This window comes from Eptesicus fuscus, chromosome 3 (assembly GCF_027574615.1).
Source record: "Eptesicus fuscus isolate TK198812 chromosome 3, DD_ASM_mEF_20220401, whole genome shotgun sequence".
Classification (NCBI taxonomy): domain Eukaryota; kingdom Metazoa; phylum Chordata; class Mammalia; order Chiroptera; family Vespertilionidae; genus Eptesicus; species Eptesicus fuscus.
This window is the reverse complement of record NC_072475.1, coordinates 216,829-244,621: the sequence shown is the minus strand read 5'-3', so window position 1 is coordinate 244,621 and position 27,793 is coordinate 216,829. Positions and strand designations below refer to the sequence as shown.

The 27,793-nt window shown below is 56.5% G+C and overlaps 1 protein-coding gene across 2 annotated transcripts in view; it reads right to left on the bottom strand.

Annotated features, from left to right (window-relative positions):
* Positions 1-248: 248 nt before the first annotated feature.
* Positions 249-27,793, bottom strand: part of MAP3K7CL (MAP3K7 C-terminal like) — a 30,864-nt gene continuing 3,319 nt past the window's right edge. Inside the window, exons 3-5 of one of the 2 annotated variants that reach the window (XM_054710457.1) lie at positions 20,135-20,193; positions 8,721-8,836; positions 249-1,239 (exon numbers count right to left, since the gene is read on the bottom strand). In XM_054710457.1, coding sequence (XP_054566432.1) covers positions 1,059-1,239; positions 8,721-8,836; positions 20,135-20,193 — 356 coding nt within the window. In that variant the 3' untranslated portion in view covers positions 249-1,058. Of the gene's footprint in view, positions 1,240-8,720; positions 8,837-9,036; positions 9,097-20,134; positions 20,194-27,793 lie in introns of those variants that run through there. The other variant, XM_054710448.1, reaches the window with a different exon arrangement.

The window sequence follows — 27,793 nt, the reverse complement described above, 5'->3', positions numbered from 1 at the left end:
CAGCCGGGCCGCCCTGTTATTTCAATCAGCTCCGCGCCACACATTTTCTGGGAAATACCATCCGACATCCGTGCATCTGATTAGCTCCAGCCCCGAGTTGCTCCCTGAGAAGCCACGTCTTCCCAAGGAAAGGGTTTGCTGGTCTTTGGCACCTGCAGCCCCAACGCAGGGCAGGTTCGGGCGAGCGTGACCAACCTGACCCTGAGCACGAGGTCGGTGAGGAAAGGGCCAGGAGGCAGGCGGGCAGTTTTGATCGTGTTTAATGAAAAAGAAGTTACATGAATAGAAATGGACATAAAACAAAGAGATGGATGGGGGACAGATGGTGGTAAGCAGAACGCGGGAAACTCGTGTTAATCCTGAATTTACGCATATATTTCCATTTGTTATTATCGACCCCAAACGCCTTGTTAAATCCAAAACAGAGCAATAGTCATCATTTTACTGATGTTTTCCCGAGGACTCCCCAAAATAATGTCTACACTATCCCCTCCCGTTTCCCGGGGCCCCCGGACTCCTCGGGGGGGACACGTTCCCCGGGGCCCGTGCGGCGTGAAGAAACGCGCCTTTTTCTGCTCTTAGGCCAGCAGCAGGAGGGCAAACCCGCTGCTAACATTTCCACGAGGAAGCACCGATGCTACGCGACCTCTTATTCCTGGTACAATCCTCGCGGAGGGAGGGCTGACTCTAACAACATGAGCGCGTCCGGGAGGCCTCTGCTTGGCGCCAGGGGGAATATTAACGACGCGGGATTTAAACACGTGCAGGCAAACAGCAGTGAGCATCTGGCTGGCCTGTCGCGTGGCTTCATCCTGTGTAAGTGGCGTCCGTCAATATTCTATTTCTGTCCTATCTTCCTAAATGAGAAGAAATACTTTGGGGACAAATTGTGAAACACTCGGGGCAGTAGGTTTGCTTTCGTTGTCTTCTTTAACGTGAGCTCTCCCTCCGGGCGGCCAGACCCCGCCGTGCCCAGCTCAGAGAGGCGGCAGCATGTGGGTGGCCAGGAGGGGTGATGGGGGTTGGGGGGGGCGCGCAGGGGCCAGGGGCCGACCGAGCTAGGACGAGCCCTGCCTCTTCTGGTACTGGATGCGGAGTTTCTCCAGCTGCTCCACGCACTGGGACTGCGCCAGCTTCAAGGTGCGGTTCTCCTCCGTCAGCGCCTCGAACTCGCGGGCCAGCTGGGCAGCATCCACCTTCTCCTCCTCCGCCTGCGCCAGCTTCGCAAGGAGCTCCTTCCTGCAGGCGGAGCGGAGAGCACACGCTGAAATGCATGCATGTAAATGCACACGCACAAATGCACGCATGTAAATGCACAGAGGAGCCCGCTCCTCCACATCTCACCCTCTGCCCGGCCTCCCCAGCCTCGGATCCTTTATTTGTTATATATTTTTTCATCGATTTTTTGGAGAGAGAGGAAGGGAGAAGGATACAACGATAGGAACATCGATGAGAGAGAGACATCATCCGTCAGCTGCCTCCTGCACGCCCCCCACAGGAGGTCAAGCCTGCAACCCAGGCAGGTGCTCTGACCCGGAATCGAACCGGGAATCGAACCCGTGGCCTCTTGGTTCCTGGCTCGATGCTCAACCGCTGAGCTACACCAGCCGGGCCTGGCACCTCTGAGACACCCAAACCAGAAAACGCTCCACGAACCCTTCGGCCGTCAGGATTCCGACCTTTTAAGGGTGCAACAAAGAATGACAACTAGTTTGGGGGGGGGGGGCCAGGAAACCTGCTGACGATTAGACGCTGCCCAGTGTCCGTGGGTGGAGAGCTGTGCTTACGCTCAGTCTCCCCTCCAAATGCAGGCTCCTTCCTGGTCTCTCCTTTCCGAGTTGAACAAATCGGCACTAGATCTTGGGACTAGGAATTCCACCTCCTCCCGGCGGCTTCCCCTGACCCGACGTCCATCCTGCAGCCTGGTTGACAAAGCAGTGTCTGTCCTTTTGTTGCAGATAGAGAACCAGGAAGCGGCTAAAGGTACTGGAGGGACGCGCAGGGACTAACAGCTCAGTTCTCAGTAAGTATCTATAAACAATGCAGTGAGCCCGGCCGGCGTGGCTCAGTGGTTGAGCGTCGACCTATGAACCTGGAGGTCACGGTTCGATTCCAGTCAAGGGCACATACCTCGGTTATTGGCTCAATCCCCAATGCGGGGCGTGCAGGAGGCAGCGATCAGTGATTCTCTCTCATCATTGGTGTTTCTCTCTCTCTCCCTCTCCCTTCCTCTCTGAAATCAATAAGATATTTTTTAAAAATAAATAAACATGTATGATCTTAAATAAATTGATCAGCGCAGCACAGGACATTAGTCAATAACATTGTAACAACTATGGAAGGTGCCGGTGGGCACTGGAAATATTGGGGGGGGGGGTCCCTCTGTCAAGTACATGATCGTCTAGCCCAGTGGTTCCCAACCTTGTTTTGGCCACGCCCTCCTAAGCATCTCTAACTTCCTGGTCCCCCCCCTACAACGTAGAATTCTTATAGTTCAAAAAGTGACTCCCCTTCACAGGGAGGAAGCCTAAAAGGCCATGAACTTGGTCTAAATAAGCTTCCGAAGAACACGGCAGCCACAAAAGAGAAAAATAAAAGAACGAAAGGACGGTGGGAGTCCTGAGGAAGAAGTCACTAAGAAACTGTTAAAAACATCATAATAATATGAAGAGACATGAAAAAATAGCAAAGTTTCAAAACAGAGAGAACTGGAATGCATAACTATGTCACAATATCTGTTTATATGCTGTATATGAGGCCCCTAGAACCACAAGAAATGCAAAACATTCACAGTTCATAACGCATTCTGGAATCGCCCCCTTAAACATCACACTGCCCCCCTGGGCGTGTGCCCGTGGGAACCGCTGGTGTAACCGGCACGCTGTGTACCTGACACGCACACAGAGCCATGCGCCATGGGAACTGTAACTAAGAGGATGATTTTCAGAAATTGATTAGTAACACGTGCACAAGTAAGAGACGGGCTTCTACTCCCTGCAGACGGTCAGGGTCACGTTCGACCCTCCAGACCCTCCATGAGCTCATCGCCCTGTTCCGTGTTTTCCTGCCTGTCAACTGCCCCACAGACAACTCGGGTTAAGGCGGAGTTTTGTTTTCGAATCACAGGGTTTGGAAGTCCTGGCTTGGACTTGGCCGCTGTCCTGCTTCCATGTCCGGCTGGTTTACAATCCCTGGAACATCTGCGAGTCGTTCTGACCGGCAGAGAAACTAACTCACGGGTCTGACCACTAACGGGGATGGTCGGACGGTCTCTCTGATCCTCCTGAGCAGAGACTGTCGACAACAATGTCTTCGTTACTAGAATCAGGAGGACTTTATTGATAGGTTTCTAAATTAGTGTCGTGCGTTTGCTAAGCAATTACGCATGTTGTCAGTGATCCTGTCAAAACGTCAATCATCTGTCCCAGCCCATTAATGCAGACTATCTACGCCCGTCCATTAGCGAGTCCTGATTAATCCGGCACAGCCAGCGTCTAAGTGAGGAACCAATCAGCTCCACAGGCTGGAGGGAGGCCCCTGTGGGTTTTCTATCGCCCCTTCAGGGGCCGGCTGTGGGGCAGAGAGCACCGAGATGGATGGACGGACGTCAGCACAGGCCAATTGCACGCATGTGTCCACACAAGACCTAGTACCTAGAAGCGTGTCTGTAGCAGCATGAGTCCCAGCAGCACAACGTGCACACAGCTCGAATGTCCATCCGCAGATGAAATGCATTAATAAGTCTGGTCTACCCACACGGCGGGATATTCTTCAGCATAAAAAGGAATGACGTGCGATGCAGGATGCGTGGATGAACCCTGCAAACACCGTGCTCCATAAAGAAGCCATTCTCAGCGGGCACGTAGGGTCTGATGGCATCTGGACGTCCAGGAGAGGGGCCCACAGAGGCCGAGGGCAGTGAGCGGTGCCAGGGGCCGGGGGGAGGACGGGGAGTTGCCGGCTGCTCAGGGGCCCTTCCCCTCCCCTTTTCCTCTCCTTTCCCGCCCCTTCCCCTCCCCTTTTCCTCTCCTTTCCCGCCCCTTCCCCTCCCCTTCCGGAGAGGACACAGCCCCACCAGCGGAGGATGCTGCACCTCAGAGAGCACCGAACCGAACCACTGAGCCGCTTTAGTTACAGAACCGTCTCCACCCCAACTTCACACAGTGGATCAGCTCTCTGACATTGAGTCCACCTTTTAAACACAATTGTTTCCTGGCCAAGTGGTTTCTCCTTTGAATAAGATCAAATGCTCTCTCTGGAGCAAAGGGACCTTTACTAATTGCAAACCTAACGGCAGAGCCAATTGTTGTTTAATGATGTACATTAAACACTTTCCGTCAAACAGCTCAGGGACAAATTTCAAGTCAAAAAATGTCTCTGTCTCACGCCCATGTGTTCCCATTACAGATACAAAACTGTGTGTATTTATTTACTGAAAAAGCATGTGCACATTTCATGTTTCTATATGTGCAATTATATAAAAATATTCACATGCAAAAAGCCTAGAAATAAAAACGGATTCAGGAATTGTCTAAAGATGAAAGAATGCTTAGTAATTTTTTTAAAGCTTTCAATAAAATTGCCCTTTTTCCCCAACTGAAAAGAAAAAAAAAATGCCAATAAAAGTAAAAGCAGGCTTTTCTCATGTGATTGGTGAACAGGCCAGAAGTGATGATTTAAAGTCACTCTGTACTGAGTTTATAATTCTAAAAAAAGTCACCTGTTCAATACCAGGACTTAGTTACACCCCGCTCTCCTCCGGCTCTGCAGTCTTCCAAACGTGCCCCGGGCGACCCCCGCTGGAGAAGGGAGGAAGCTCAGCCTAACGGGCAGCGACGCCCAGGAGCTCCTCTGAGGACCAGGGCCCACGCCCTGTGCCCGCGACACTCACAGTCGCCGGGGCGGGCTGGGCGGCAGCCTCAGGAAGTGACGGGAAGACACTCTCATCCAAACCATCAGAAAACAGAGCCAGTCCCTTAGGGACCCTTGCAGGACCCACTTCCTTGTAATCATAGAAGATGTAACCATGCTTCCTGCCCAGCAATTTATCTCCGCCTTTACTGCTGATATTACCTCCGTATTTTAAACACAGACCACAGAAATCCCAAATAAAATGTGTGCACGGAGGATGCTACAGCCTCCCATAAGCACTACAAACAACCACTCTAAATCACACACTCACACACACACACACACACACACACACACACACACACGCCCTGAGCGCAGCTCCCACTGGGGGGCTGGGATTCGAGTCTGCAGGGAGCAGACCTGAGGTGGGTAACTACTGATGGCAACCAGCTACAAAAGTGCCACAAATATGCTAAAACTGGTTTGGCTCAGTGGATAGAGCGTCGGCCTGCGGACTGAGGGGTCCCAGGTTCGATTCCGGTCAAGGGCATGTACCTTGGCTGCGGGCACATCCCCAGTAGGGGGGTGTGCAAGAGGCAGCTGATCGATGTTTCTAACTCTCTATCCCTCTCCCTTCCTCTCTGTAAAAAATCAATAAAATATGTATTTTTTAAAAAGTGCCAGAAATAGTCCAACCGGCGTGGCTCAGGGGTTGAGCATCGTCCTATGAACCAGGAGGTCAAGGTTTGAGTCCAGGTCAGGGTCTGGTTGCAGCTCAATCCCCAGTGTGGGGCATGCAGGAGGCAGCCTATCAATGATTCTCTCTCATCATTGATTGATGTTTCTGTCTCTCCCTCTCCCTTCCTCCCTGAAATCAATAAAAATATACATTAACACACACACACACATTAACAGACACACACACACACACACACACACACACACACACACACACATTAACACACACACACAGTGCCAGAAGTCTCGTTCCTGTGAGCTTTCCTCTCTCAGGAACAGAGCGGATCCCTGGGGAAGGCGGGGCGGGGGCTAGCTAAGCCTTCCTCCGAGGGGGGGCTCAGGAGGCAGAGGAGGGAGGTGCCAGCGCAGCAGAGGCAGAAGGGGGGAGGGGGCAGTGTCCTCGGAGGCGAGGGGTGAGGGGACCCACAGAAGCACGCGGGCCACCTGGAGGTCTGGGTCAGGCCACGCCCTGGGCCTGCTTCCCAGGCCAGCCGTGCGTATTGCAGCCCGAATGGCAGAAGCAGGAATGAAGACAAAGGAAGCTGAGAGACTTTATGAAAAAGATTTGGCCTTCACCGCACATCCAGCCTGGGACTTAGGAAGGCCGGTGCGGGGCTGAGCTGGGGCTTGGCCAACATTTCTGTGGTGTGGCGGGTTGTGTGGAGTCGTTGCCCAGGCCCACGGGCCACCGGCTCTCGAAGGCTCTGCCTCTCGTAGTCGCCTGCCCGCTGGGCGCCGCGGCAGCCACTGCTCTACGCAGGAGCAGAGGGGCAGGGCTCCCTCACACACCAGAGGCGCCACACGCACGCTGCTGTCCTGGCGGGCTCTCTAAATGCCGCAGACGAACACACAGACGTACAGATCCTGTCACTTAGGGCGTGTCTTCCACTGCGCCCCAAAAAAGAGCCACTCCCATTGGTTTAGATAAAGTCCCCCAGCACCGCAATTGAGTTTACAGATAAATACATATAAATACAGATAAATACATAACTAGATGTTTGTCACGACACCACAATTCACACACCTCACACGCACACACTCGTACACACACATACTAACACAGTCATACACACACACTCACACACACTCACACACACTCATACACACACATACTAACACAGTCATGCACACTCACACACACACACTCACACACACTCACACACACATACTAACACAGTCATACACACTCATACACACACACTCACACACACACATACTAACACAGTCATACACACTCATACACACACACTCACACACACACATACTAACACAGTCATACACACTCATACACACACACTCACACACACTCACACACACATACTAACACAGTCATGCACACTCATACACACACACTCATACACACACATACTAACACAGTCATGCACACACACACTCACACACACTCATACACACACATACTAACACACTCATACACACACTCATACACACACATACTAACACAGTCATGCACACACACTCACACACACTCACACACACACATACTAACACAGTCATACACACACACTCACACACACTCACACACACTCACACACACACATACTAACACAGTCATACACACTCATACACACACACTCATACACACACATACTAACACAGTCATACACACACACACACTCACACACACTCACACACACATACTAACACAGTCATACACACACACTCACACACACTCACACGCACAGGAACAGACTTTGGTAGCTGCAGAGTAAACAAGTCCTCCTGTAGCTCACCACCGGTCACGCTATTAATAAGCTCCCTTGGTCCCTTTATGACACTTTTCTGGGGACTCGGCCTGTGTGTAAAGGTCCAGCCTGCACACACCCGTTTGCCAGAACGAGTCGCAGACATGTGCGGGGAAAGCAGTGCTTCTGACCTCGCAGACGCCTTTGACCCGATAACCAGAGTCCAGGTAGAATTTGTGTTTGAAACACAACGAAGCCACGAGGTAAGGAAAGGCCCACAGCCTGCGACGGGGTCTCAGGGTGAGTGCGGAAGTCCCAACCTAAACCCGCACTCGCCACCGCGTTCCCTGTGCACCCGCCTCGCTGGGTCTCCAGAGTCCTGACAATTCCATCAATTTCTTGCTTTGATTTAAAAATTAAGTAGTAAGTATATATGATATGTCTCTCCAGTGAGAGGAAGGGGAGAGGCAAATAACTAAGGACCATATTTGGACTCACTCTGCACGCATGTGTCACTCATCCAACACGAGAACGTCACCCTGGCCCTAACCCTACCTCAGCGGCTTGTCCACCTGCTGTGGGAACCACCAGGCAAGCGTTCAGTACATGCCACACAGCCAACGTGGGCTGGGCCTCCGCACGTCCACAGGGAACAGAGAGCTGCTCTGGTGTATTTTGGCATTTTTAATTCCCTGAGTTAAAAATGCTTATTAAAAACTTAAGTTTGGGGGGAGAAAGCACCTTATTGTTCCTCGCTGCTCCCAAAGCATTGACTCCACAGAGGTGCCACTTGCATCATTTCTGGGACAAACAGGACGGACACCAAGGTGCCTAGCAACCTCAGAACCCCAGGACGTCAGCCCCTGCCGTCAGATAAGCCTGCTAAGCCTGGCCCCGCCCAGATCAGTCAGGCCCCACCCAGATCAGCCTGGCCACGCCCAGATCAGCCTGGTCACGCCCAGATCAGCCTGGCCCCGCCCAGATCAGCCTGGTCACGCCCCTCCAGCACAGCCTGGCCCCGCCCAGATCAGCCAGGCCACGCCCAGATCAGCCTGGTCCCACCCCCAGCTCAGCCAGGCCCCGCCCAGATCGGCCTGGTCACGCCCCTCCAGCACAGCCTGGCCCCGCCCAGCTCAGCCTGGCCCTGCCCAGCTCAGCATGGCCCCGCCCAGATCAGCCAGGCCCCGCCCAGATCAGCCTGGCCACGCCCCTTCAGCACAGCCTGGCCCCGCCCAGCTCAGCATGACCCCACCCAGCTCAGCCTGGCCACGCCCCTCCAGCTCAGTCTGGCCCCACCCAGCTCAGCCTGGCCCCGCCCCCAGTGCAGCATGACCCCGCCCAGCTCAGCCTGGCCCCACCCCCAAGCTCAGCCAGGGCCCCCCCACCCCTCCCCTCCCCTCCCCCAGCAGCCGGAACTGCGGCACCTACTTCCTCTCCTCGAGCAGCGCGATCTCCCTGCGGACCTCGTGGTACTCCTCGGCGATCTGGCAGTGCTGCTTGAACACCTGCATGGACTCCAGGGAGTCATGGCGGGGCGGCAGCGGCTGGGGGGCAACGACAAGCAGTCAGTCCACGTTCTCGCCGCAGAAGAAATAAAAGTGTGCGTTACACACACACACACACACACACACACACACACACACACACACACGGCCTCTGCTCCCCGTGTCCTTGGGGGCTGGGGGGGACCAGCAGTGCCAGCAGCATCCTGCCCATTCTAATGAGGAGCACAGCCCGCACGCACCTTCCGGAGCCAGTCCCGCATCCCAGGCCTGAGCCGGAGACCCCACACGCCATTCACCCACGGGCGGTTCCGGGTCTGTTTGCGTGGCCCGGGCTTTCCGGTCCGCAGCCCCGGTGGCATCGCCCCTCCCGGAGCAGCCGACCTGGAAGGCTCTCTGAGAAATGCACCCGAGCGGGAGAGTGTCTGCAAGGATGGGCGCCCCGCAGAAGGCCAGCCCGAGGAGGAAGGAGGAGCGGGAGGCCCAGGCCCAGGACCAGCCCGAGGGGAGGAAGGAGGAGCGGGAGGCCCGGGACCAGCCGAGGGGAGGGAGGAGGAGCGGGAGGCCCAGGACCAGCCCCAGGAGAGGAAGGAGGAGCGGGAGGTCCAGGACCAGCCGAGGGGAGGGAGGAGGAGCGGGAGGCCCAGGACCAGCCCCAGGAGAGGAAGGAGGAGCGGGAGGTCCAGGACCAGCCGAGGGGAGGGAGGAGGAGCGGGAGGCCCAGGACCAGCCCCAGGAGAGGAAGGAGGAGCGGGAGGTCCAGGACCAGCCGAGGGGAGGGAGGAGGAGCGGGAGGTCCAGGACCAGCCGAGGGGAGGAAGGAGGAGCGGGAGGCCCGGGACCAGCCCGAGGGGAGGAAGGAGGAGCGGGAGGCCCGGGACCAGCCGAGGGGAGGAAGGAGGAGCGGGAGGCCCGGGACCAGCCGAGGGGAGGGAGGAGGAGCAGGAGGCCCGGGACCAGCCCCAGGAGAGGAAGGAGGAGCGGGAGGTCCAGGACCAGCCGAGGGGAGGAGGGAGGAGGAGCGGGAGGCCCAGGACCAGCCGAGGGGAGGAAGGAGGAGCGGGAGGTCCAGGACCAGCCGAGGGGAGGAAGGAGGAGCGGGAGGTCCAGGACCAGCCGAGGGGAGGAAGGAGGAGCGGGAGGTCCAGGACCAGCCCCAGGAGAGGAAGGAGGAGCGGGAGGCCCAGGACCAGCCCCAGGAGAGGAAGGAGGAGCAGGAGGTCCAGGACCAGCCCCAGGGGAGGAAGGAGGAGCGAGAGGCCCAGGACCAGACCCAGGAGAGGAAGGAGGAGCGGGAGGCCCAGGACCAGCCGAGGGGAGGAAGGAGGAGCGGGAGGCCCAGGAGGGCGGAGTTCCTTCGCTCTCCTCCTCCACGAGGCGCAGACGGCATGGCCACCTCACTCCCCAACACGTGGACGAGCCTCGATTTCCTGATTTATAATTCGGATTTCTAGTTAGCAGCAGGTTATTAAAATCCTTATTTTTAGAAACTCTCGTTAGCAGCCTTTTAAGGAGCTTTTTAAATCACCCCTTTCAATTACTTATAGAAAAAATGTCATATGATAACTGAGAAATAGGAACTCATTGTTAGCTCTTCCGTCTCACCACGGCCTAGGCGTGTGAGCTGTGTGTCTGGTCGTGTGCTCACCTTTTCCGTGTTGGTAACTTGAGAACGAGTGAACGTCTTACTGCTGCGCCTCTCACTACATTCTGCACGAACGCGGACCTTTTTGGGTGTCAGGGTTAGGGACCCCACTAGGTCCAGTAGAAATTCCATAGAGTTTGTTGTCTGGTTGGTGGATGAGATGACCCTCCTCGTTTATCATGAGATCTTTCTTAAAAAGTAAATTTTCGAAACAGATTTGGAGGACATGTACCTTCCTGTGGAACATCTGTTGTGTCCTAGTTCATGGAAAATCTAATAAAAATTACATTGTGTAGCATCTTTCCCTATCGCCCATGAACACACTCGCAGCATGACCTCAGGCTGTTGGGACAACCCCTTTCTATCTAGATTATAAAAGGCCTGTGGCCCTAACGCCGGAATGACCAAAGACCAGCGTGGGTGGGCGGGCCCACGCAATTTCACGCGCTGGGCTCCTAGTTTAGCAATAAATTGAAAAGTCGGGCCGGGCAGTCCTACAGCACAACTCACCCTGCCAGATAAAGTGTCGCCAGAGGAATTCAGAATGCCTGGCCCTCCAAGTCTGCCCTTGAACTCACCAGCTCATCAATTCTCACCTGTTCCACTGGCAAATTACCAGGATGACAGTGAGGAGAATGAAAGCAATTTACTCTGGGCAGCTGAGCTGCGTGGAAGGGCCCAGGCCTTGCAGGGGTAGCGTGTCGGGAGCCTGAGACGCCGTGCATCTGTGTCCTCGCCTCGTGAAACTCGCAGAACACACCCGGTTCAGTCAGTAACTTGCCACGTGTAGGAGCCTGACCCACAAGGTCAGCAGTTACCTATGTGAGGGCAAAAGCTTCCAGGGCTCTGAGGCGACTCGTGTGCGCCGGAGGCTACAGACGAGAGCAGCCACAATGAAGGGGGAACTGCCCTTTGCTGCCACAGTGTAAAGGAAAACTGAAAATTAGACATAATTTTCTTAAGAAGAGAAAGGCCTCTCCCCCCCGCTCCCTTAGCTTTTTATTAACTGGAATTTTTTCACGGGTTCTGTTATATATATGTGTGCATGTATATATTTATGTGTGTAATCTTTTATTGATTTCAGAGAGGAAGGGAGAGGGAGAGATAGAAACATCAATTGATGAGAGAGAATCATTGATCGGCTGCCTCCTACACTCCCCCCATTGGGGATCGAGCCTGCAACCCAGGCATGTGCCCTCGACCAGAATCAAACCCGGGACCCTTCAGTCTGCAGGCTGATGCTCTATCCACTGAGCCAAACCAGCCAAGATCCACGGGTTCTTTTTTTATTAGCGCTTCTTAATTGTGGAAAATTCAAAGGCAGAATTATGCACAGGCAGTGGGACCCTGCTGCTAAGGGTATTTGAGGAGAGGGGACGTCTCGGGATATCCCGTGTCCTCGTGTGCCCTTAGCGGCATGGCCATGCTACTAATACATAACAATGTTTAAGGATTTCCCACAGGCAAGGAGCAACGCCGATTTTAAAAGCACAAACCAAACACACTCCGGGGAGCAAAGGTGCCGGGTCCTACCAGCTCCGTCTTCGCCCCAACCTGACCCGTAAACGCCGCACCACCCACACTGAGGCCTCCCAATCTGCACGGAAGCCCTGGAGAGCAAGATCGGCTTTTTAAAGAGAGGACGGACATTATCTTGCACAACCACCACCCAGTAAAATGGTCGTGGGGTTGCGAGGGGCTGGGCAGGGAGGAGTTCCTGTGTAATAGGGAGCATGTCCGTCTGCAGACGGCCCCCCGACCGTGTGATGTGCTAACGCCGCCGAGTGCACACCCAGGAGTGGCGGAGGTGGTGGCGTTACGATATGTGTTTTTTACCAGAATAAACAAAGTTAATGCAGCCCGGCCGGCGTGGCTCAGCGGCTGAGTATCGAACTATGAACCAGGAGGTCGAGGTTCCATTTCCAGTCAGGGCACAGGCCCGGGTTGTGGGCTCGATCCCCAGTGGGGGGCGTGCAGAAGGCAGCTGATCAATGACTCTCTCATCATTGGTGTTTCTCTCTCTCTCTCTCTCCCTTCCTTCCTCTCTGAAATAAATAAAATTTAATGCAAAAAAGAGTTATCTTCCTGCTGCCCAGCCCATCTCCCAAACTCTGCTGCAGGGATGCCCTGCCCGAGGCTCCCCTCCTGTGCACCTGACCTTGCTCCCCGGGAACTTGAACATTGGGAGCCAATAACCCCACGGCTGCCGGACAAGTGCAAGCACCTGTCAGCAGGACCCGCTGTGCTCAGCAGGCGCCCACATCACGGGACGCTCACTCCAGCCGGGAGACTCACCAAAGAATTTTTAAACACATGTGTGCTTATCCCAGTAGGAATTCTGGTGAATAAGAGTAGCAAGATATTTAGGTCTCATGCCTGAAATGAAAAGTAGAACCACAGAGTAATGGAAGGTGATGCTCTGTATGACACAGGACACACATTGCTTTGTGTATGATGTGTTTGTGTGTATGATGTGTTTGTGTGTATGTATGTGTTTGTGTGTATGTATGTGTTTGTGTGCATGTGTTTGTGTGTAGCATCTTAAATCCTCTCTGACAGTGACTCTCTCTTACCTTCTTACAACCCCTCAGGAGACACTACACTGAGTGGCGATTATTAGATTATTATGATCTCTGAACGCATAATAATCAGGCCACTCAGTATATATATATAGAGAGAGTGGCCCGGTGCATGAATTCGTGCATGAGTGGGGTCCGGCCATCCTGGCCAGGGGGAGGGGACATGGGCGGTTGGCCGGCCTGCCTGCTGGTCAAACTCCTGGTCAAGGGGACAATTTGCATATTAGCCTTTTATTATATAGGATACACACTGAGTGGCCAGATGATTATGCGTTCAGAGATCGTCATCACCTGGCCACTCAGTGTGTATGGCCAACAGTGTCCATGGACAGATTTGCCTGAGGAAACAGATGCTGAAATTCAAGCACCAGAATCAAGTTTCCACTTTGAAAGCAGAGCGACCAGCAAGCTTCCGTCATGTGACGTATAGCACACGGGCATGGGGGAGTTAACTGGCCCCCATGCACTTAAGATCCTAACACATGTTCACACTGAAAACTTAAAAGTATCTTAAAAGAGAGCCCTGGTAACCGGATGAAATGGTCGGTTAACTTCGTGGAAGAAGAATTAACACTTTTATTTTTGCTTCAGTCCTCATTGCTTAATTTTAACTATTCTCATCCAAGAGGTCTTTGTAGTTATTTCCGGGCTGGGAGCGCACGAGCAATAAATAAACTCTCCGTGGGGATGAGAATGTCTCGTCGCCCGAGGAGGAGAAAACGTTCTTGTTTCTCCACAGTGATGCCACCTCCTCCCACACTCTTGCCCGAGGAGTGAAGTATTGCATTCCCGGGAAGAGGACCTGCAGATCCCCGCCTGGAAGAGGCAGTGGCGGAGGCACCCCTCTCGGACAAGCGCACACACCGCGGTCATGGGACGAACACCGTGCAGACCCACCCAGGGCCCCGCCGGGTACCTGTTCTGCTCGCACACGTCCGGGTCTAAGAAGGTTAAATTAAGACACTCTCCTAACGGCGTCTCAAGCCAACGCGGAGACACTCTTCCAAGACACAGCCGGGGGTTTGCGTGAGGTCAGGGCCCAGGAGGGCACTTCCTCCTGCCCTCCCCACCCCGCCTCCCCAGCTGCTGGGACGAGCTTCCAAGGGCTTTAATTACACGAGTGAGGTGAGCCCCACCCACGCATCGGACCGATTTAACGAGATGAAGTAACTGAGAAACCGCAGGCTCCTGGCCCAGCCACGCCACCCCGCCTCGCTGTCCACCGGCCACGGTCTGGGGCCAGCTCCTCCTGAAATGGCCCCGGGCCCTGGACGGGGCCCCGTGGGACAGGCCCGGCCAAACCTCTCTCCACAGGGCAGAGCCAGCTTAAGCGTTTCCGTTTTCTCCTTGGCTCCTTCAAGTACTGGCCCCTCCACCTTGAAAATGTAAGCCGTTAATTTTCCTCTCCAGCTTCCCACACACGAGATATATTTAGGAAGCTAAATATTCTATGGTTGCTGAGCAGACTTCGTATTTATTCCTTAATTCTCGATGTTACCTTTCACTTGCGGGGGAGGGGGCAGAGTGGTTTAAATTTATGTTGTACTTTATTTTTTTTAATATATTTTTATTGATTTCAGAGAGGAATGGAGAGGGAGAGAGAGATTGAAACATCAATGATGAGAGAGAATCATTGATCAGCTGCCTCCTGCACGCCCCCTACTGGGGATCGAGCCATTGACCAAAATCAAACCCGGGACCCGTCCGTCCACAGGCCGGTGCTCTAGCCACTGAGCCAAACTGGCTACGGCTATGTCGCACTTTAATGACCCCAAATCAACCATAATTTGTTAAAACTAAATGGAAAAAGTACTCAGCACTAATTGCAATATTTGAAAATGCTGTTATCTAGAATTTTAAATATTTTTTAAACATTTTAAGAACTGACATTTTGTAGCATCTACATGATGGCCAACGTCAGCACTAGTAAATGTCCAGCGTCCCTTATATAACATTGGAACGAAGAATATTTGAGTCATTCCTGTTGACATAAGCAATACCCAAAGGGTAATAACTCAACTCAGAGTGTCTCAGACTTTTCCTACGAGGCATAGCCTACGGACCACTGGGTCTCTAAAGGACCGAAGGTGCCATTATAGAGCTCCAAAGGTCTATGTGCATTTCCTCTGTGATCACAGCAGCCTAAGACACTGCCGGGCACTGACCAACGTGTGTGAGGGAGAAGCAGCCGATTCCGCTGGAGGGCGGAGAACCCTGGAAGGCTGACTTCCTCTCCGTTTCCTAGCTCCCTTCCCCAGCCAACGGGACCGATGGATGCAAGACCTAAAAGAAGCGTCTGGGGGTTCTGCTCGGATAACAGGATATTATTGTCCACAGCTCGAGCTGCGCGCTGTTTATTTGTGGAGGTGACCTCAGCTTCTGGACGGACCAGACACTGTCTGAGGAGAGGCCAGTTCAGTGTGTACCGCGACACCTGCCGCCTCTTCTCAGAGTCGGCGGGGGACTCGGGGTGGGTGGGGGAGGGGTGGTTATTGCTCAATTTGCTTTAAAAAAAAAAACAGTCACCTTGTTTTCCAAGTTCCTTAACTTCATGAAAGCGAGACGAAGGCCTCCAAACCTCTATCCCAACTCAAAACTCCAAAGAGAGGCTCCTGTTTCATTGACACGTGATTGTACTTTGGTCGATGCTTCACTCCGTGAGCGATTCATTGGGGAAGAGAATTAACGTGAGCTGAGCGATGGTTTTGCCAAGCACTTGTGCCCGCGCTGCTCATGCTCACAGCTGATCCCCTCCCCAGTGACGCGGGCGAGGTATTATCTCCACGCTGCAGTTCAGGGAAGCGAGGCTTAGAGAGAGCAAATAGCACTCATTCCCCGGATCACAGAACGAGCGGGTGTGGAGCTGAGCGCCAATCCCGGCCAGTCCAGGGCCAGGCCTGCCTCCTGTGATCCCCATCAGCATCCACTCGTTGGCTTAGCCAACGCCCGGCTATGAAAACGGCTTCCGCATTCCAGGCTCATCATCAAGACCCCATTGCAGCTTAGCTTCGGAGCCTCCATAGGCCACTCCGTGGTCTCCAAAACAGAGCGGCGTTACTAGATTTGAAGGCAAATTCGGTCCTGACCCCGTTACATTCCTGTCCTGTCTTTCCAGAGAGAGGAGGTCAGTTGTGACCTTTTCAAACGGAAGGACACAGGGGCCTGAAGACGCTCCATTCATTCTTAGAAGGGGACATAACTGGGCCCTGCACGGCCTAAACGCGCTCGCCCACACGCGGCCTCTGATGGGCGTGGAGAATTTAGAAACCCATTTCCAGGAAAGGAATCCACACAAAATAGAACCAACCTACCACCTGCCCCATGGCCCATAAATGAATGTCGTGAAGGGATGTTCGTTTTCACACCTACCGTGCCCCGAGCTCTCTTGCCCAACCTCCTGCATTAATAGAGACATCAAGGGCCGTGTTGGTCACGGCTATTCTTGCCCGGGGCTGTTTTGGGCTTCTGTGAAAATAGAAGCGCCACAAATTTCATGCTCAAACATGTCCACATTCTTGGCAAAGCAACAGAAAACCCTGGGGGTCAAATGGTGGTGGAGGATCCACCACATGGATAGTTTACAGCCGAGTTTTATAAGTGACTATGGAGTGTGTAAGCTATCGGAAAGTCAGGACAGGTTTTACGAGGCTGTTCCATGACCACACTATGACAACCCGGCAAACCAGGAACAAAAACACCGCACATCTATCGAAGCGACGTAAGCGCCCACAGGCTGGGCAGCAGTGCCAGAAGGAGGAGGGGGAGAGAGAGAAGCATCACCGTGAGAGAGACACGATCGGTTGCCTCCCGCACACCCTGACTGGGGCTGGGGATCGAACCTGCAACCCAGGTACCTGCCCTTGACCGGGAATTGAACCACAGCCCCCTGCCCTGGTCCAGGGGCCGATGCTCTAACCACTGGGAACACCAGCCGGCCCATAACACAGCTTTGGGCGACGGTGAGCTAAAGCAGAGAAGACTGTACGGGGACAAGGGGATGGTTGCTATCGTGCCTCCCCAGCCAGACCTCCAGCAGCCGGACAGCCAGAGGCCCAGCAGGAGCAGGTGCCGGGGGAGCACGCGGATGGAAATGCAGGCAGAGCCGGTGTGAAGAGAGGAACGGGGGGAGGTGTGCACACCAGGAGGCAGGGCGGGCAGCAGGTCCCGCAGGGGACGAGGAGAAGAGGGGGGCGGGCGCGGGGGGTGCAGGGGACACTCGAGAGAACAGAGAAGTCTTCTGACAGCGAGTGTGCCTGGTGTGACCCCACGTCCTGGGCAACCTGCGGCATCTCCACCCCCCGACACCCCGTGCTGAGCGGCTTCCTGCTGGGCAGAGACAGGGCCCGGCCGGGCTGGGAGGGGAGGCTTCTCCAGAGGCCACCCGCAGGGCACCGCCAGCTCCGGGCTTCCAGCTCTGGGCACAGGCTCCGAGGTGAGAACTGGCCGAGGAAGGGGACACCAGCGTGGGTGACCCCGGGCCATCCTGCTCTTCCTGCCTGCCGAGGGCTATGGGTCCCCAACTCCAGTGCCTCCAGGGACCAGGCCCAGCCACAGTGGGGACGGCGCTGGGTGCGAGGAAACGCCGGGTCTGCTGGGAACTGGAGGTTGCAGCCCCTCCAAGGGCTTTCAGACGCAATGTTTAGAGAAAATACGTGGTGACTGAGCAGATGTCCATGCACAGGATGTAAGCCTGGGGCGGCCTCGTAATGACCTGTGACCTGTGCAATGACCTCAACCTGTGCAATGACCTGCAGCCTGCATAATGACCTGTGACCCATGTAATGACCTCGACCTGTGTAATGACCTCAACCTGTGCAATGACCTGCAACCTGTGCAATGACCTGCGGCCTATGCAATGACCTGTGACCTGTGTAATGACCTTTGACCCCCAAGTAATGACCTTGACCTGTGTAATGACCTTGACCTGTGCAGTGACCTCGGCCTGTGCAATGACCTGTGACCTGTGTAATGACCTCGACCTGTGCAATGACCTGTGACCTGTGTAATGACCTGAAACCTTTGTAATGACCTGCAACCTGTGTAACGACCTGCGACCTGTGTAATGACCTGTGACCTGTGTTGTGACCCGCAACGTGGACGTCTGGCCTGAGGCAAGTGTCCAGGTTTTCAGGCTGAAGCTTGTCCCAGGGCCGAGTTTGCGAAATGTCACCCCCTGTCGTCTAGAGAGAAGCAAGGGCCCTGAGCCAACCACTCGGCGCCTTGAACTGGGCGTCTTCGATGGATCCTCCACGACATCGTCCTCATGGTCACACCAGACGGGATTCTAAAGGCTTCACTTAGAGTAACGCTGTTCTATGGGAAGCCGTCAGAGACCGACCGGGAAGGTGGGGGGCTGAGCACGGACGAGGACGCTGAGGGCTGAGCACGGACGAGGACGCTGAGGTCGCCTCCTCTGCACCATCATTTACCAAGTCCCAGCCCAGCCAGGCCCGCTGCGTGGCCCAAAGGGAGTGGACGCTGCGTGGCCCAAAGGGAGTGGACGCTGCGCGTCCCAGACAAAGGGGAGTGGACGCTGCGTGGCCCAGACAAAGGGGAGTGGACGCTGCGTGGCCCAAAGGGAGTGGACGCTGCGCGTCCCAGACAAAGCGGAGTGGACGCTGCGTGGCCCAGACAAAGGAGTGGACGCTGCGTGGCCCAGACAAAGGAGTGGATGCTGCGTGGCCCAGACAAAGCGGAGTGGACGCTGCGTGGCCCAGACAAAGGAGTGGATGCTGCGTGGCCCAGACAAAGGAGTGGATGCTGCGTGGCCCAGACAAAGGAGTGGACGCTGCGTGGCCCAGACAAAGGAGTGGATGCTGCGTGGCCCAGACAAAGCGGAGTGGACGCTGCGTGGCCCAAAGGGAGTGGACGCTGCGCGTCCCAGACAAAGGGGAGTGGACGCTGCGTGGCCCAGACAAAGGGGAGTGGACGCTGCGCGGCCCAGACAAAGGGGAGTGGACGCTGCGTGGCCCAGACAAAGGGGAGTGGACGCTGTGTGTCCCAGACAAAGCGGGTGGACGCTGCGTGGCCCAAAGGGAGTGGACGCTGCGTGGCCCAGACAAAGGGGAGTGGACGCTGCGTGTCCCAGACAAAGCGGGTGGACGCTGCGTGGCCCAAAGGGAGTGGACGCTGCGCGTCCCAGACAAAGCGGAGTGGACGCTGCGTGGCCCAGACAAAGGGGAGTGGACGCTGCGTGGCCCAAAGGGAGTGGACGCTGCGCGTCCCAGACAAAGCGGAGTGGACGCTGCGTGGCCCAGACAAAGGGGAGTGGACGCTGCATGGCCCAAAGGGAGTGGACGCTGCGCGTCCCAGACAAAGCGGAGTGGACGCTGCGCGTCCCAGACAAAGCGGAGTGGACGCTGCGTGGCCCAGACAAAGCGGAGTGGACGCTGCGTGGCCCAGACAAAGGGGAGTGGACGCTGCGTGGCCCAGACAAAGGGGAGTGGACGCTGCGTGGCCCAGACAAAGGAGTGGATGCTGCGTGGCCCAGACAAAGGAGTGGATGCTGCGTGGCCCAGACAAAGCGGAGTGGACGCTGCGTGGCCCAAAGGGAGTGGACGCTGCGCGTCCCAGACAAAGGGGAGTGGACGCTGCGTGGCCCAGACAAAGGGGAGTGGACGCTGCGTGGCCCAGACAAAGGGGAGTGGACGCTGCGTGGCCCAGACAAAGGGGAGTGGACGCTGCTCGTCCCAGACAAAGGGGAGTGGACGCTGCGTGGCCCAGACAAAGGGGAGTGGACGCTGCGTGGCCCAGACAAAGGGGAGTGGACGCTGCGTGGCCCAGACAAAGGGGAGTGGACGCTGCGTGTCCCAGACAAAGCGGGTGGACGCTGCGTGGCCCAAAGGGAGTGGATGCTGCGTGGCCCAGACAAAGGAGTGGACGGCGCGTCCCAGACAAAGGGGAGTGGACGGCGCGTCCCAGCCCAGCGCCCCTTCTCCCCCCCTAACCCCACCCTCCCCCCGCACAGGAGCCGGCCCCTCTGCGTGTCCCGACCGGCTGGTGCTGAGGGCCACAGGCAGGGCGCGCCCAGGGCCTGGCCCTCTGTCTGCCTCCCAGCCCGCGGCCCAGCTCTGGGCTGTGAAGCCGAGGAGGAAGGAGGGTGCGGAGAGCCCTCACCTGCAGCTGCTGGTCTAGTTCCGGGAAGAGCCGCGTGGGGTCCTCCGGAGGGGCGCCATCTGGAAGGGAAGATCAGACTGTCACTCTGGACCCTTCCGCCCGCGGCTGAGCCGTCAGCGCCGACGCCCGCTGGTCTGTCCCTCGCGTTGGAGACGGACCGGACGCAGAAGACAGCGGCACTCACGACCGACACACACAGCGTCCCAGAGCCGAGGCGGCCGAGACCAGCGTCTCGCAAACGTCTCTGGTAGTTCTCCAGTGAAGAAGGCTCTGGCCCTGGCTGGTGGCTCAGTGGTTAGAGTGTCAGCCGGGGCGGGGAGGGGGCGCGGGTTCGGTTCCCGGTCAAGCACACGTACCTGAGTGGCAGGTTTGATGCCAGGCCCTGGAAAGCAACCAATCAATGTGTCTCTCTCAGATCAATGGTTTTCTCTCTCCCCCGCCCTCCTTCCCTTTCACGCTCTCTAAAAAATCAATTGAAAAAAATATCCTCTGATGAGAATTAACAAAAAAGAACAGCCCAAAAATGGCTCAGGGGTTGAGCATCCACCTATGAACCAGGAGGTCTCGGTTCGATACCCGGTCAGGGCACATGCCCGGGTTGTGGGCTCCATCCCCAGGGTGGGGCGTGCAGGAGGCAGCCGACCAATGATTCTCTCTCATCAATGTTTTTATCTCCCTCTCCCTCTCTCTCTCTCTCTTTAAAAGAACAGAAAAATCAATAAAAACATTTTGGGGAAAAAGGAATTCACTTTTATAGCCAAGTAAATAGCAGATTCCCCGTGTGACCCAGAATCGACGAAGCCCCTGGCCGAAATCTACGTCACGATTTAGCCACCGCACACACGGGTGCATAGGTGTGTCCACGCTGACCACCTCGCAGGCACGTGAAGGCTCCACCTCGAGTTGCTGGGGAAGCCTGTTAGTCAACGTAGAAATAAACGGAGAATTGGTATTTTACAAGCAAAATAAAAGCAAGGCTTTAGTCTTAAAAGTGAATCAAGTGGGACTAATCCAAGCAGGAAGTGGCAGCGGCAGCGAGAAAACCACAGACAGATGTGAGGCGGCGCGCCAGCGGGTGCCTCCGGGCCACCTGCCGCCTGGCACCCCGGCCGCCAGCAGCGCCAGGGCCGGGAGCCGCGCTGCGCCCGCGGGGATGTGCGGCCTGTTTACTCTCAAACAGCGCTGTCTTCTCCAGCGGGCTTTAAAAATAGGCGACTGGGCTAAAAGCGGAGCGGTGAGTCACGGGCCGGGCCGGCGGGGGAGGGCGATGACTCAGCCGGGGACACAGCTGCGGACGCCTGGCCCGGCTCGGGAGACCTTGGCGGGCGGCGCTGGACCGGCTCCTGAGAGCGCAGCCTGGTCGGCGGTTCCGGAAGCCAAGGTGCCGTACAGTAGCGATGCCTGAGCCGCCCCACCCCCGGCCAATCTCCCTTTTTTTAAAAAGAAAGCAGCCCCCGGTTTGTTTAGAATGGAACAAAATCGGTGCAAGCACGTTGGATCAAAGTTTACTCAGGGGCCCGATTCTCATCACTGATGCTTCTCTCTCTCCCTCTCCCTTCCTCTCTGAAGTCAATAAAAACGTATTTTTTTAAAAAAATTATTTATTTACCAAATATCGATCGAATGCCACGACAAGGGCTCTAGGCTAAATCGGCAAATCGCTTTATCGTATGTTAACGTTTTGAGGAAACCTTTCCTAGGCTCCCTTTACAAAGGGTGCAGTGGGCTTGCTGGACACGCTGGGGGGGGGCGGGGGGCAGAAAACCACTGAGGATACGACTCGAAGGAGAGCTTAAAGGGGAGTGTGAGCCAGCAGAGGGTCGCTGCCTGTGGAGCAGGCGCGATGGGACTAAGTCAGCGGCACTTAAAATAGAGCTTCCACCACCCACGGTCCGCCCTGAGCCCTGGACGTCATCCCGGCCACTGAGCAGCTGCCGGCTGCTCTGTCCCTTCTTTTTCCTTTTTTTTAAAAATATATTTTATTGATTTTTCACAGAGAGGAAAGGAGAGGGATAGAGAGCGAGAAACATCGATGAGAGAGAAACATCGATCAGCTGCCTCCTGCACACCCCCTACTGGGGATGTGCCCGCAACCAAGGCCCATGCCCTTGACCAGAATCGAACCCGGGACCCTTCAGTCCGCAGGCCGACGCTCTATCCACTGAGCCACACCGGCCAGGGCTGTTCTGCCCCTTCAACAACCATCCTCGTTGCGTTTCTCCCTGAACCGAGTAAGTGGGGCCGCGGGGTCTGTCACCCGGACCCTCCCCGCTCCGCAGTAACTGGACCCGCACGCTGGGAGGCGCTGAGCGGTGTCTGGACCAGCCTCTGGGTGCGGAGGCAGGGGGTGTCCCACCCGGGGCTCTCGCCGCGCCTCTGCCCTCCTCCCGCTGGTCCATGACCCCACGGCACACGCTCGGAGCCCCGGCAGTTTCCCCCAAACCCTGGGAACCGTGTCGTCAGCATCCTCAGGACAGAGAACACTAACTCCGACTCACAAGACCAGCTGACCCTCGGCCAGGAGAGCCCGTCACTGGGTAAACGTACTCTGCAGAGAAAACAAACCCTGAGAGGTCCTCGCTGCTGTGTCCTCGTTTCCTGTTTTACATCCGAATCCGAGAGGTGGCAACTCGGCCCAAACCGACCAGGTGTGCACAGGGTCTGAACCCCTGTTCTGCACGACATCCCGGCCGGACTCCCCCCACGGGGTCCCCACCCCAGGCACACTCGGGGGCCAGGAAACCCAATCCTCACGGAGGAGACCCCGGGGAGCCGGCTCAGGGGACAGCCCACCTCCTTCCCTCCCAGCCGGGAGCCTGAGGGCCACCTGCTCACACGCCATCCCATCCACCTGCTCATCCCGCCGGGGAGCCGCCCAGGGCCTCCTGCCGGCTCAGTGCATGGGCCCCTGGGCCAGGGGGCCCAGACAGGGGACATGCCCCGCCACAGTGTCTGCAGACCCCACCATCTCTGACCAGGAGCCCCCACAGGCCCTGCAGCTGGTCCTGCCTGCAGGTGGGCCCGAGCTGGCGTCCCGGAGACCGTCCTTCAGGGACACACACGCTCACAGGCAAGCGCGTGCCAGGCTCACGCGAACACGTTCCCGGGCCGTCTGCCTCTGAAGGCCTGACACTGAGGACACGGCGCGTCGGTGCAACATGCCGTGGACAGGCCTGCACGGAAGCCCGTCGGCTTTGCCGGGGGTGAACGGGGAGAATCACGTGACCTCTCTGAGACACAGTTTCCTCCTCTGCTAAATGGGTGCAACACTCCCTGACTCGTGAAGGAATGCGGACATCCATCATTTACCCCACAGCTGGTGCCCAGGAAATGACCAGTAACAATGACAACCAGTGTTTACTATCATCCGGTTTAGCTCCCGTTCCCTTTCATCGTAAGTCAGACCAGAAGGGGTGATGGGCGGGGGCGGGGAGGGGGGCGCCCTCGGCCCACGGGGCTGACGGTACCCTTTTCCTCGTCGGAGAACAGAGAGAACAGAGCCCTGCCTCCTCGGCTCCCCGGCCAGGGAAGGGGCGTCGCCCTGGACCTGGGGTTACTCTTTCCATCTAAATCTCAACGTGGAACAGTCTCCCTGTCACTCTCCCATCAGAGCAAACCCTTCGCATATGAAATATTGCCCCAAATTTCACGGATACGCAAAAGGGCCTCGAGCACTTTCATTTTAAATCTAAATTGAGATTAATGTTTTATTTATAGAAGTAACATAAGTGCTACACGGCTGCCAACCCACGTTAATAATATATCAAACGACTTTTTTTAAAGGTCTGGATACCTGGCTTCTCCTGAGCGCATCACGCCGCTTTGAAACACATCAAAAGCTTTTTTAATCTGTCTCCTGCGTACTGAGCATTAGAGGCATGAATTCCTTAATACACACGGGGTCTCCAGGTGCACAGAATCCAAGGTGTAGACACAGGTATAAACGGCCACCGATGTGGGTAGAGACATGGATACAGGTAGGGACTTGGCGTGGCCCTGGGCAGACTGCCAGTTCTTTATCATTAATAATTATATTAATATCGATCGTCACGTGACCCCAGCCAGCACCTGGCACTATCAGGCCAACAAGGTCGAGGGTCAAACAGACGGCGTGGTCCCACCGGGAATCGGACCTGGTTTGAGGCGGGCTTTACGTTCTTAGGAGCAGTCCTCTGGTCGCCATTATTGCTGCCATCGTTTTGTGACTCTTACCCATCATCCTCTGTAAGAATATTCTTACTCGTTTAGCTTAGCACACACTTACCCAGAAACACCTGCTTCACAGAGAGTCCATGGGAGTCGTTACCGTCAGATAAAAGGTGCCCCCACGTCCCTCCTCTTCCTCTAACACCTCAGAACTGACCTTCCTCCGTCACCCCCCCCCCCCCGCCACCGGACGCTCTGCTCTCAGGAGCACGTGTGCTTCTCTCTCTTACTTTTCTAACTGTTTTTATTGACGTCAGAGAGGAAGGGAGAGGGAGAGACAGATAGAAACATCAGTGATGAGAGGGGATCATGGGCCGGCTGCCTCCTGCACGCCCCACACCAGGGATCGAGCCCACAACCCGGGCCTGTGCCCTGACCGGGAATCGGACCGTGACCTCCTGGGTCATAGGTCGACGCCCAACCCGAGCCAGGCCGGCCGGACCAGGCTTCTCTTCTCTGACGGGGCCCCACCTCCCAACGGGCTGAGTCCCTTTCTAATGCTGCTTGTTAGCTGCCATTGGGGGCAATCACTTCCCTCCCCCGCCAGCTGCCCCGTCCGTAAATGGGCACAACGTCCTGCTGGGTCGGAGAGGCCGGAACGGCAGGGCGCGTCCCACATCCAGGCCTCGCTCCGGGGACGGGCTGTAGTGCTTATGGAATCATCCTGCTCTTCTGACTCAGGTTCTGCTCATGCTTTGTGTTCGGAGGGAAAGGGAGGACTTGTTAAAAGATAGAGCCCCCTCTTTACCTGCTACCCCGGCCGGCACCGTTCCTGCGCTGCCTCCGTGCCCTCCCTGCCTCCGAGCCCCGGTGACTTCCAGTCTTCCCGGAGCTCTCTGCCGTAAGAAACACAGAGGAGGAGTCGTGCCGTGCCCTCGTTTGCCACCTCGCCCACCTCGCCCACCTCGCCCACCTGAGTCTGGGAGCATAGAAACGAGTAAGGTCAGCCGAGACCGGTGTGGCTCAGTGGATAGAGCGTCGGCCTGCGGACTGAAGGGTCCCGGGTTCGATTCCGGTCAGGGGCATGTACATTGGTTGTGGGCACATCCCCGGTAGGGGGTGTGCAGGAGGCAGTTGGTCGATGTTTCTCTCTCATCGATGTTTCTAGCTCTCTGTCCCTCTCCCTTCCTCTCTGTAAAAAATCAATAAAATATATTTTTTTTAAAAAAAGAAACGAGTAAGGTCAGATCAGGGACAAGGGGCCAGGGCCACCAGCCCCACTGGCTAACTGGTCCCTAAGTCACCACTGGTCACTGGCACCGTGGCTGTCTGACACGCGTACACGTGGGAGAGGCAGGCAGGTCAGGGACCGCTGAGAACCGACTGTGTGAAGCACCTGCACAGGGTTAACCCGAGTCTTACAGCTGTCAATCATCTTACACAGCTCACCAAACACCGCAGGTCAGCAAAGTGTAGTGACTTACGCTAAATCGTTAAAACTGTGATGGAAAGGGGTCTGGAAGCCGTGCCTTGCTGATGCTAGAGCCTATGTTCTTAATCTCTATCCCAGTTCATCTCAGAGAAATATGGAGGAGGGGGAGCAGGAGGAAGAGGAGGAGGAGGAGGGGGAGGAGGAGGAGGGGGAGGGGAAGGAGGGGGAGGGGGAGGGGGAGGAGGAGCAGGAGGAGGGGGAGGGGGAGGAGGGGGAGCAGGAGGAGGAGGAGAGGGAGGGAGAGGAGGAGGAGGTGGAGGAGGAGGAGGAGGAGGAGAAGGAGGGAGAGGAGAAGGGGGAGGGGGAGGGGAAAGAGGGGGAGGGGGAGGAGGGGGAGGGGGAGGGGGAGGGGGAGGAGGAGCAGGAGGAGGAGGAGGAGGAGGAGGAGGAGGAGGAGGAGAAGGAGGGAGAGGAGGGGAAGGGGGAGGGGGAGGGGAAAGAGGGGGAGGGGGAGGAGGAAGGAGGAAGAGGAGAGGGAGGGGAAGGAGGAAGAGGAGAGGGAGGGGAGGTAGAAGAAGAGGAGGGAGAGGGAGAGGAGGAGGGGGAGGGAGGAAGGAGGAGGGAGAGGAAGAGGAGGAGGGGGAGAAGGAGAAGGGGGGGGAGGGGGAGAAGGAGGGGGAGGGGAAGGAGGGGGAGGAGGGGGAGGAGGAGGGGGAGGGGGAGAAGGAGGGGGAGGTGGAAGAAGAGGAAGAGGAGAAAGAGGGGGAGGAGGGAGAGGAGAAGGAGAAGAAGAGGAAGAGGGAGAGGAGGAGGGGGAGGGGAGGAGGGGAGAAAAAAGAGGAGGGGGAGGGGGGAGGAAGAGGAAGAAGGGGAGAAGGAGAAGGGGGAGGAGGGGGAGAAGAAGGGGGAGGCGAAGGAGGAGAAAGTAGAAAAACAGAGCTAACATGGCTGTGGGAATGAGCCCCGTATTAGGCTCCTCAGACATGAACAAGTCAACATTCACAGGCAAAAAGGAGTCCTTTTCCCACGGACTCTGCTTATCCTCAACCATCGATCCGAGGCCGTGGGATTGCTCCCTAAGATCCTCCTCGGTTGTCCCACGTCCTGGGAAAGTCGGTGCTTCCCTGAACGTGGGGTGTCACCACACGCAGCGGAATCCAAAGGGCAGCACCGTGTGAGGAGGGCGGAGCTGCCCGCGTGACCCGGGATTCCCAGGGTGCGCCCCCACTCTGCGCACGCCAGGCCCCGCACACGCCAGGCCCCGCACACGCCAGGCCCCGCACACGCCAGGCCGCAGACGCTGCCTCCAGCGGGGCACCTGCTGGGAGAAAGGTGGGCGAACACCGGCTCCTGCCCGGTGCCCTGTTAGAAGGTGCCCTTCCCGGAGGCAGGAGCTGCGGGTCAGGACGGCGGGCCCAGCTCCTTGCGCGGCTTCGTTGGGGATGAGCCTGACCCTTTCGGTCATTCACTGTCACGGGAGCCCCCGCGTGGGCACCGCGGGAAGGAGACGGGGTGACGGGGAGACGACAGGTAGATGGATGGAAAGACAGAGGAGCCAGCCCTCACAAGGCAGGTCTCGGGGGCCATGCGGTTTGCGCCTAGGCCTACATATTATACGCGTGTGTACATATGTACAAGTGTGTGCATACATGTACACCATATACACCACGCACAGGGTGTCCCCCAGAATGTACACACACTTTCACAGCTGATGCCTCATTTTGGAAGTGAAGTGTACTGTAATAAACACTGCCTTTAGAATCACTCAGAGTGTGTGTACATTCTGGGGGCGCCCTATGTATGACATGCACAGATACGACCCTGGCTGAGGGTGACAGATGACACGCATGGACATGCAAGCCTCCCTGCTCACCGCCGTGACACACCCCGAGGTCCGGTCAAAGGGGTGCAATTCCAGGTGTGTGAGGAGTCCCTGGGGGCGGCGTGACGCGGGCTCTGCGCAGGCTGCCTCCTCACCCTCGCCCCTGGAGAAGGCCCCTCGCCTGCCCACACAGCACTAGCCTCACCCCCTCACCTGCCCACACGGCACCAGCCTCACCCCCTCACCTGCCCACACGGCA